Source organism: Solanum lycopersicum, chromosome 3, assembly GCF_036512215.1.
Source record: "Solanum lycopersicum chromosome 3, SLM_r2.1".
Lineage (NCBI taxonomy): Eukaryota > Viridiplantae > Streptophyta > Magnoliopsida > Solanales > Solanaceae > Solanum > Solanum lycopersicum.
Window position 1 is genome coordinate 51198638 of NC_090802.1, and position 11375 is coordinate 51210012.

The 11375-nt window shown below is 28.6% G+C and overlaps 2 protein-coding genes across 2 annotated transcripts; both read left to right on the forward strand.

The window, feature by feature from the left end:
- Positions 1 to 1746: 1746 nt before the first annotated feature.
- On the forward strand, positions 1747 to 3799 carry LOC101262192 (NADPH-dependent aldo-keto reductase, chloroplastic-like). Its single transcript, XM_004235120.5, has 5 exons — positions 1747 to 1929; positions 2055 to 2230; positions 2340 to 2583; positions 3149 to 3328; positions 3412 to 3799. Exons 1-5 carry the CDS (start codon positions 1810 to 1812, stop codon positions 3637 to 3639), a joined length of 948 nt encoding a protein of 315 aa, XP_004235168.1. The 5' UTR covers positions 1747 to 1809; the 3' UTR covers positions 3640 to 3799.
- A 4236-nt stretch (positions 3800 to 8035) lies between these two features.
- LOC101262496 (NADPH-dependent aldo-keto reductase, chloroplastic-like) lies at positions 8036 to 9587 on the forward strand. The gene is made up of 5 exons (XM_004235121.5): positions 8036 to 8228; positions 8315 to 8490; positions 8595 to 8838; positions 8929 to 9108; positions 9188 to 9587. Exons 1-5 carry the CDS (start codon positions 8061 to 8063, stop codon positions 9413 to 9415), a joined length of 996 nt encoding a protein of 331 aa, XP_004235169.2. The 5' UTR covers positions 8036 to 8060; the 3' UTR covers positions 9416 to 9587.
- Positions 9588 to 11375: the final 1788 nt, after the last annotated feature.

Genomic DNA, 11375 nt, shown 5'->3' on the forward strand with positions numbered 1-11375 from the left:
TTAAGAATGTGTAAAACGAATATTTAATATACGATAAATAGGATAGTCAAGAACGTGTAAAATGAATAATTAATATATGATAAATAGGATAGTTAAAAATGTGCAAAACGAACAATTAATATACGATAAATAGAATAGTTAAAAACGTATAAAACGAATAATTAATATACGATAAATAGGATAGTTAAGAACGTATAAAACGAACAAATAGTATAGGACATTTAAGTCAATAATGGATCAGGCATCCGCATGTGGTGGTGGGGAGGCAAAAAATAATAGAAAAGACATATAATAGGAAGATTCAATTCAAGTACGTAAGTTTCTTCCTAAAATTTCTACATTTGAAGTGATTGTCGTAAATTATCATAAAATTGTACTTCATTCATTTCACTAGTCATATTTGTCTTTTACTTATTTTAAAAGAAAATTAATTTGACTAAGTAATTAGTCCTTATTTATTCAAAAATTGAATGTCGTAAATATGAGCTACGATTAAATTAGAAAACGTTATATATCGTATACATTTATGTAATAATAATAATATCAATAAATGAAACTTGTTGAGAAATAATTAGACTACTAATCTATATAGTATGAAAGAGCAAGAAAACAAAGGGGGGCCTCCCCTGGTCTGGAAATGTTACAAATTTTGGGTTATTTGACTTTATGATATATATATCACCATTTTTATAACATAAAAAATAGTAAAATGGACGGTTTTGAACTATATTTTCTTTCAAAATGGAAGTCAGCGGCTTGACCTTTTCTTTGTGTCAATAAAATTAAAATTGTTACATTTAATTTTTAGTGTTGAGAGCCAGTTGGGCCGTCCTGCAGATACGCCGGCAAACAAAATCTGTTAGAGAAATATTAGGAAACATAATAATTACTCTATATATGTCCCAAATGCTACAAACGTGGTAATTAAAAAGAAACAAAATGTAATTATACTACTTATTCCCGCTGTCATATTTTATATGAGTTAGTTTAAATTTAACACGAAATTTAAGAAGAAAAAGAATGACTTTTGAAATTTGTGATTTATAATAGATGATAAGAATTTTTATTTTAATCCTCATCCCCATATTACGCTTCTTAATGGTGTATAAAGCGGTAGTTGTTGAAATATAAAATCGGACAAAGTTGAGATCAAATCCCACACAAAATATGTTGAGAATATTACTCTTAGGTGTAATCAGAACAATGTTGTTTGATTGATTTTTTTGGGTTTTAAAACGCTATTGCGCGAGAAAATAACTAATTGTGATCATTGTTTTGATTATTGACGACAATCTTTTGATTCATAATTTACTTATTTTAGATCATAAGTTATCACCTTAAATAACTTTTTTCTAATTATATCAGATAAATTGAGATGGTGGAAATACTCTACATAATGATTGACTTTTTTTTATTGGTTAATTTAATGATTGACTTAATTAGCTTCCAATTGAAGGGGGTTGCTCCATCTGTATAAAAAGATCCTCAATCATTTTTTGACAGTATATTTGCAAGAAACATATACTTGTATCTGACTCTTTTTTTAAAAAAAATTGGAGTGCACCGTCATATCTTTACATTTGATAAAAATAACAAGAATCTCTTTATTTATGATTCCTTCCCTTCTGTCTTTTCTATTTTTTTTTTAAAATAAAAAATATTTCTCAGGGTCCATTTATCAACTGTTAACTGAAATTTGACTTTTTTTTAGTAGAAATCAAATTACTATATAAACCCACACTAAGTCAATTTGTTTCATGCATTTTATATTAACATACACACAATTAAGTGAGAGAGAAATAAATTAAAATGAGAAGTTATCAGGCGATGCTTAACAATGGTGAAACCCTACCGATTATCGGTATGGGTACTTATTCAGGCGAAAACGATAGAGAAACAACTGAGAAAGCCATTAGAGCCGCGATCAAGGTAAGTAAATGATCGAACTTTTGAAAAACGAGTTACATGCAGTTATCTTTTTTTTTTTAAGTAGGTAAATATTTTTAATATTGTCAGTGTGCAAAACTTAAACTGGTACATTTTATTCCATGTAGATGGGGTATAGACATTTTGATACGGCAAAAATATATGGTTCTGAGTTGGCTTTGGGAAATGCATTAAGACGAGCAATTCATGATGGATTGATTGAAAGGGAAGATATTCATGTTACTTCTAAACTTTGGTCAAGTGATCATCATGATCCTGTTGATGCAATTCAACAAACTCTACAGTAAGCACGTTTGTGCTGACATACATAATGATTTTTTTTATTAGTCAAGAGAGTGACACATCTCTATATTATTGAAAATAATTTAACTTTAAAGTTTTCATTCGCGCAGGAGGCTAGGAATGGAATATATAGACATGTATTTAGTGCATTGGCCAGTGGCTTTGAAGGCATGGGTAGATTATCCAGTTCCAGCAGAAGAAGACTTTGAGGAATTGGACATGGAAAATACTTGGTCTGGTATGGAGAGGTGCTTAGAGATGGGTTTGTGTAAGTCTATTGGAGTAAGCAACTTCTCATCTAGAAAGATTGAAGAACTCATAAACTTTGCTTGTGTCACTCCTGTTGTCAATCAGGTATACATATATACTATATATTTTGCAATCTAATATATGTTTGTGACTATTGATTTTAGGTTTCTAACACTAAACTTACTATACGTTTGAAATGATAGGTTCAAAAATATTTCGACATGTCGATTTACAGTATAAAATATATACTTTCTTTCTATGCTGTCTATCTCAATTTAATTTATCTTTATGGTCTGTTTTAAAAGGAGTGCTCCTATCTATACTTGGTAAATTTTCAAAATTTCAATAATTCTACCTGATAAATTTAAAAATCTCTCTTTAATTTTTAAACTTTATTTCAAATCAAAGTAAGACACTTAGATCGGAGTGATATATATATATGTATATATATTTTTTGTTTGGGTCAACGAAAGCCGACCCCTTTTTGTCATATGCATCAATTAAACTCGTATTCATATGTACGTACGATATGGTGACTAATGACCAAATAAAGACGTATATCTCTTCTTAATTAGCGTTGACAATTAAGGATTATTTAATAATTTTATTCTATTATCAGCCTATGACTAATATTGATTGATCATATATTAAATTTGTTTTTATTTTTTAGGTTGAAATGCATCCAATGTGGAGACAAAGTAAGTTAAGATCAATATGTGGGGATTATGGAATTCATGTAAGTGCATATTCACCTCTTGGTGGTCCGGGAAATGCTTGGGGAACTACTGCTGTGGTTGATCATCCAATTATACAATCCATTGCTCACAAACATAACGCAACTCCAGCTCAGGTATACAATATTAATTATAATCCTTTTTATATATATAACATCGCGATATATTTAAATAAACCACTGACACTTTTATTTATTAGATCGCGTTACGATGGGGGTTGTATCAAGGATCAAGCGTTATAGTAAAGAGTTTCAATCCACGTAGAATGAAGGAGAATATTGGAGCTCTTGATTTAACATTGGACGATTGGGATTTATTTGAGATTGAGAAAATGGAAGAAAGAAAGATTATGAGGGCTGAATATCTAATTAATGATACTACAAGTCCATACAAGACCATTGAGGAACTTTGGGATGATGAGATATAATTAATTCTACATTTCTTATTGGAATTGTGGCTTAATTAGTAAATCTAAAAAATTAAAATAACATCAATATGAATTTTAATGTACTTGTTAGTTTCTTTTATTACTATTTTATTAATATATGAACAGAAAGGATGTCTATCCATTGGTCTGCTGATCACAATTATTGGGGAAAAAAAAAGGAAAATCAGAAGTACTCTATGATAATCGTTATAAATTTTTTTAAAAATAACTAAGATAATAGACATAATAAGATTTCATAGCCATTCGTGTGTGATTAATCATTAAACCAACTGAACCAAACATGACAACCAGACAAATATAATATTATATTCGATTTGTTTTGATTTTAATTTTGATTAATAACATATCCAAATCAAACCATAAACACTTATTTGTTTCAATAATGTTGACTTTGGAGTGAATTGGTAATGTATTATAATTAGAATAAGATACTTCCTCCGTTTAAAAAAAAATTGATCTAGTTTGACTTAGAACGTAGTTTAAGAAAAGAAATAAGACTTTTTAATCTTGACTCTTGTGATTTTAAATTAAAGTTAGTCAAATTTATCAAAATACTTTTTAATCTTGTGGTCTTAAACATGTCACGTGAAAAGATAAAGTTAAGAGTGTTGCAAAAAAAAAAAATCATTCTTTTTTTTAAAAAAATAAAAAAATTTATTATTTTTTAATCAAAGAAAATAATAGAATAGCTATGGTACTGGCGAAATATACTTGTACACAACCGTACAAGATTCTGTGGAAATTACGAAGAGGATACTATTGACAGCGTTTCACTAGTCATGTGGATGTGTTAGGAAGTAGGGCTTACTATTTATGTCTCAAAATCTTATAATCACATGTCTATGATTTTAGAAGCAAGTATATTTCCTCTCTATTAAGCTAGCGTTTTCATAGATTTTCAAATATTCTTGGCAAATATTATTTGAGTGAAAATTTGGGTGAAATTTCATCATGTATTTGGCCATAAAATTTGGGAAATATATTTCACCTTTTTAGAAAAATATAATTTATACACACAAGTTTTAAAAACTATCAAAACTAACTAAAAGTTTGTATTACAAGTCAATTGAATGTTAGTTACAACAATAACAAATAATGTCCATGACAATGAAGCAATGTGATAATTTGGAGTGAGTGCAATAAGAATTATTCCATACATCGTGAAATAGATAAAGTACATGACTTTGTTACCTAAAGCCAATTTTTAATAATTTTTATCAACAATCATATCATTATTTATTAATATTCACTAAATATTTCATCACTATTTTGATGTTCACGTAAAAAATGATATAATACAACGCAAGCAACTACTAGAGAAGGTGTTTTTGTAAAAGATAAAAGATTGGGGTAAAATTTTAATTTTTAAAATATCCCAAATAATGATATTTGGTCCAAATACTAGAAAAAATTAGTATTTGGAAATTTGGGATATTTGCCAAAAATATTTGCCAAATAATGACAAATTGTATGGACAAACATTATTTGCCAAATTTTTCCCAAATATTATTTGAAAAATTTATGGCCAAACGGACCCTAAAAGAGATATGATCTTAATTTGTGTAATATATTTATCATTTGATTTTTTTGATTTTATTCGTGAAATCATATTAAATATGTTGTTATTATTATGGTTCATATTTTGATGAGTAACTCTTATTTTATTTATTAAATATAACTACTAAAATTTGTCCCTCAAATATGAGGACTGAAATCGATGGGCATGGACCATGGTTGGTACTTCTAGGGAAACCAATAATCATTTTATTTGTCCTTTTTCTCTATCACCGGAACAGAAATCTCACTTTTAACTCTCGATCAAAAATTTTTATTTTTATTTTTATACTGATTAACTCTTGATTTTGAAAAAGAATTTAAATTAAACTTATAACCATATCTTCAAATCAAGCTATCTATAAAATGAACCTTCAAATATTTTTTTACTATATGCCACATATACAATTTAAGCCCTAACACTTATTTTTCAAACACGTCTTAAAAAAATAAAACACATAAAAAAATGAAATAGTTGAATAAATAAATAAAAAGGGTTCCAATACATTGATATTAAGCGAGCGCAGTTGATTTGGAAGTTGAAGTAAATTAGTATTGGCATTGATCAAAGTGCTTTTGTTTACCGCGATTAATACAATACTCATTATCTAGCGCATCATTATTTTAAGAGCGTGTACCATTTATTAATTTTAAAGAAAATGTATAAGTACCCCTTTAATTTATGCCTAAAAGTTTAGAGACACGCTTATATTATAATAAGGTCTTATTATTTCTTAATCTTATTTTATAAATAATTTTCTACCTCTTCTCGACCTACGTGACACTATCTTGTAGGTTCAGCACGTGTTGATATTTTTTCTCAAGTTAATGCCACGTAAATCGAAAAGAGTTAAAAAATTATTTATAAAATAAGTTTAGTGGGTAATAAAAACTTAATATAATATAAATATGTCACTGAGATTTCAAATATAAGTCAAAAAATACTTATACTTGTCCTCTTAATTTTATACAATTATCTTACAAATTTAAATACATCAAAAATAATTTTTTAATTTTTATACGAGATAAATATCAATTTATATATACATTACCTTCTTTAGATTTTACGTGTGAAACTATATTATTATATTAATCATTGACTTAAACTTAAAACAAATTTTAATTAATGGTAGCCCGTCCATACCCCAAAGGTTAAACATATCTACAACACATGATGAGTATCTCTCTAGAAGTAGCTAGAGTTTTATAGGATCGAGTAGTTTACTTCCTTCAGATTGTAAATAGATATAACAAATTATTTTCTCTGAAAATTACAATTTCATTTGATTCATTTTATTTTTTTACTTCTCAAAAAAAAAAAAATTACCAACTAAAAACATGTAATTTGACAGAGTAAAAATACAAAAGAATAATTAATTACTTCACTGTATCCATTTTATTTGTCTTTTTTTAATTCTCGCCCCCTTAAAATACATTAATTAAAAAAGATAGTTGACTATACTATTTGTTCATTCTTTGATATAATTTAATTTTCTTTATATATATATATATATATATATATATATATATATATATATTGTAATAAAATCATTTTAAATTAAAAATTTTATAAGTAAGAACGACAACAAAATTAACTAAATATAGAGAATATAATATGATTTTTCATTCTGCACGTTACTTAAAAAATCATAATAAAAAGATCATTTTACTAATTCGCCCTTTAAAAACCTTCTTGTAGATTTATAAACAAAATAAAACACTTAAAAAAAATTAATTGCAAGGCTAATTAGAAAAAAAATTAATTAATATTTTCTTATTCAGTTAGTGAGGTGAACAACTAATATGAAATAACTATTTTTATTACAATGATCAACTAATATGAGTTGAAATGAATATCCTCTGTATCTCATATTATTTGTTCGTTTTTTTACACACCCCTCAAGAAAAATAATAAAAATACATTTACTAATTTATCCTTGATTTTTTCACTACACTTTATTGTGTTTTTGAAAGTATTTACGCTTTCAAAAGGAATAAATTTTACCAGCAAAATTTTGAAAGTATTGATTTCTTAAAACGGATAAGTGATTTAAGATATCTTTTTAATAATGTAGAGTTGTGAATAAATAATATGAGATACAAAAAGCACGATAATTAATTTAGATCAATTATTTTTTTAGAAAACACATTACTTAAAAAAAGAAAAAGAAAAAAAAGGGTGAGGTGGAGTCGGGGAAGGGAGATTAAGACCATTCACGGCCAATGTTCATGTTTAGAGTCAACTCAAGCTTTGTTTATTCAACATTTAATTATTAGATCAACTAGTATTACTATTAATTTGTCAAACCTTATACTAATATCTAGCCTGCTCTTGTTTCACTGTTAGGGCACAATTATTAGGAGAAAATAATTTCTTACGATCTCTTATAAATTGAAATTAAATTTATTTTAAAAAAATTATTCATAAAAATGAAATTTATTATAAAAAATTATAATTTTTTTATAAAATACATAAAATTAAAAATATTTTTTTTAAAAAAACTACGAAATTAAATCTCAAAACAAAATAAGGGGTCTCTCTATATTTCCAGTTTTGAGCCATTTGACTTTCTTAGTGCATCATTTTTATAATTTAAAATGGGCGGTCGTCAACCATATTTTTAAAAAATAATTCGAGTTGCAAGTCAGCGGCTTGACACTTCCTCTTCAATACAAATAACTTTTTTTGTACATTTATTAATTTAATTAAGCAAAATTAGTGCCAGTTGTGCCGTCCTCCAGATATTTAGACAAATAAAATCTGCATAATGTATCACATCTGTAAGCTATTGACTTTTTTTTTTTGGTGGAACGCAAACTATATAAACCCACTCTTAATTCATTTTATGTATCAAACACACAAATCAATTAAAGTGAGAGCAAAAAAAAGAAAGATGAGAAATTATCAGACAATACTAAACAATGGTGAAACCTTACCAATTATGGGTATGGGTACTTATTCGGGCGAAAACGATAGAGAAACAACTGAGACAGCCATTAGAACAGCCATCAAGGTAAGTGTTCAAATTGAATTATCGCAATATGAAATAGTGAATGAAATTAGTCTAATCGTACGTTTTATATGTGTATGTATATATAGATGGGGTACAGACATTTTGATACCGCAAAAATATACGGATCTGAGGTGGCTGTGGGAAATGCATTGAGACGAGCGATTCATGATGGATTGGTTGAAAGGGAAGATATTCATATCACTTCTAAACTTTGGTCAAGTGATCATCATGATCCTGTGGATGCACTTCAACAAACTCTACGGTAAGCGCGCTTGTGCTGACATACATGATGTTTTTTTTTCATTTTTAAATGACAAATTTTATATATTTGAAATAATTTAATTTTAAACTTTTCGTTGTTTACAGGAGGCTAGGAATGGAATACATCGACATGTATTTAGTGCATTGGCCAGTGGCTTTGAAGGCATGGGTAGATTATCCAATTCCCGCAGAAGAAGACTTTGAGGAATTGGATATGGAAAATACTTGGTCTGGTATGGAGAGGTGTTTAGAGATGGGTTTGTGTAGATCCATTGGAGTCAGCAATTTTTCTTCAACAAAAATACAACACCTTTTAGATTTTGCTTGTGTCACTCCGGTTGTCAATCAGGTAGAGCGCACAATATTATTAAACTGTTACATACAAATCATTTAGTTTTTGTTTGTACTATTTTCTGATGATGTGTTTGACTATATATAGGTGGAAATGCATCCAATGTGGAGGCAACGTAAGTTGAGATCCATATGTAGGGAATATGGAATTCATGTAAGTGCATATTCACCTCTTGGTGGTCCTGGAAATGCTTGGGGGACTACGAATGTCGTTGATCATCCAATTATAAAGTCCATTGCCCAAAAGCATAATGCAACTCCAGCTCAAGTAAGAAATTAAACGCGCATCACAAACAAGTTTTTTGAACGAGTAGAACGAAAATAACTAATGTGGATGAATATTTCAGGTTGCTTTAAGATGGGGATTGTGTCAAGGATCAAGTGTTATAGTGAAGAGCTTTAATATGGGAAGAATGAAAGAGAATATGGGAGCTCTTAATTTGAAATTAGATGAATGGGATTTAATTGACATAAATAAAATGGAGGAAAGGAAGATTATGAGGGGAGAATGGTTATCTAATCATACGACAAGCCCTTACAGAACCATCCAGGAACTTTGGGATGACGAGATTTAATTATATCTCTTGTTTTGGAAGTTGCCTTTAAATTTGGCCAGCTCTGAAAATCTGTATAAAGATACAACGTAAATGTACTTCATAGCTAGTTGCATAAAAGATCCTATACAATACACCAATGTACATGTTGACTTCATTTTGATTTATTTGTCTACTTTTAACTTTGATACAATGTTTAAGAAAGTAATTTTTTTTTGAATTTTTCTGTCTTAAATTAAATATATGAATAATATATCAAAATATCCTTTAACTTAGAATCTTTATCATGCCAAGTAAAAAATTAAAATTAAATTATAAAAAATAAACATTATCTTTAGAAGACGGACTAAAAAAAAAATTAAAACTGGGGAGTATTACTGAAAAAACAAATGGGGAGTATTAACAAATGATATATTGTAGGCCTAACTAATAAGGTCACAACTGGTAGCATAACTGCTTAGAGAAGACAACTTTTTTCAATTAACAATGCCCTTTTTAGACAAAAATAAATTTATCTGTCTCAAAAATTATTTTAAAATTATGCTTTGAAAGAAATATACCTGACACTAAGTTCTTTCGAAAGATAGTCGTTCCTCAGTGGGGGTTAATAAGGATGAACATTTCATCCTTATATAAAAAGTGCTCTATGAATAGACTATAAGTTTGGATGTAACCCGAAGATAGACTCACATCTGAGATAACATGTGCCTCGAAGGGTATAAAAATAGCTAAAAATAAAAAGGCATAAATACATGTTACAAATTGAAATGTCTTTTTTTAATTCTGATCCTGAGATTAGGCCTGGCATTTCTTGAGTTAGGATGATATTTTCAGAAATTGATCTTCCATTTAATGAAACTAATTTAGTTGGGAGAGATGATCTTGTTCATGTAGGGAATAAACCTGCTATTCAAAATCTTTGATATAATCTTACCGAAGAAGTTGATGAGGCTAATTGGCTTGAATTCACTAAAATTTTGAGGTTGCTTGACTTTAGGAATCAGAATCAAACGTGAGTTAAATATAGATCTAAGTATTTAATTATCCGAGAGAATTCCAGGATCATATCATTAAAGTCATTGACAAAACGTCTCAACATTTCTTATAAAAGGTGTCATTAACCCTATCTCAGAATTCAGGTATTGAATAATACCACCTTTACCTCTTGTATAGTAGGGTCCTTATAAGGCACTTCATTGGTGTTGTTGTTGTCCCTTTCTATCCAATTTCTTTCATCTTTCTTTATTTTTATTAATTTCATAATCAATCTATTCTTTTAGGAGGCCGTGACTGAGTGAAAGAATCTAGTGTTGAAGTCCCTATCGTTGTGCCACTTAATACTGAATTTTTGTTTTCAAAAAGCTTCTTCAACTTTATAGTGTTTGATCAATGTTGCATTGACTTGATTAAGCTTCAGTTTACTGTCTTTGTATTATTCTGGTGACACTGCTCTTCTAACGCATCCACCAACTTCACTTTTTTTAGTGTTATTTAAAAATATCTCCTATACAATTTCTGGACCATCAAGACAATTGTTTAGTAGTGCTTTTGAGTTTCAAGGGGAATTTCCATCCATGAATAGTTACAACTCCTATAGCAATATTTCTCACATCATTTCGCTCTTGGTATATACTACAGTGACCGTGATTCTTTCCATCACTGGTGTTGATGGAACATCGAATATAATAGTGCAATCAAGAAATTCACGACAAAGGATCCATATCTTATTAGAGTAATTAGCATATGCATACTGATATCCTATGGCCACTTCTATATTTGTCAATTTTAATGTTTCTACATAGATGTTCTTGGGGAGTCATAAAAGAAATATTATGTTGTCTGGATTAATAATCTCTCAAAGGAGTTCATTCCTCTAATATTCCAACAAATTGCACTGACGATAAAAATCAATTTTGGACTTTAGCTTTTGAGTTGAGTGTCCTGTAATATTTTGATTTCTACCCCTCGATGGTGCCCTTCC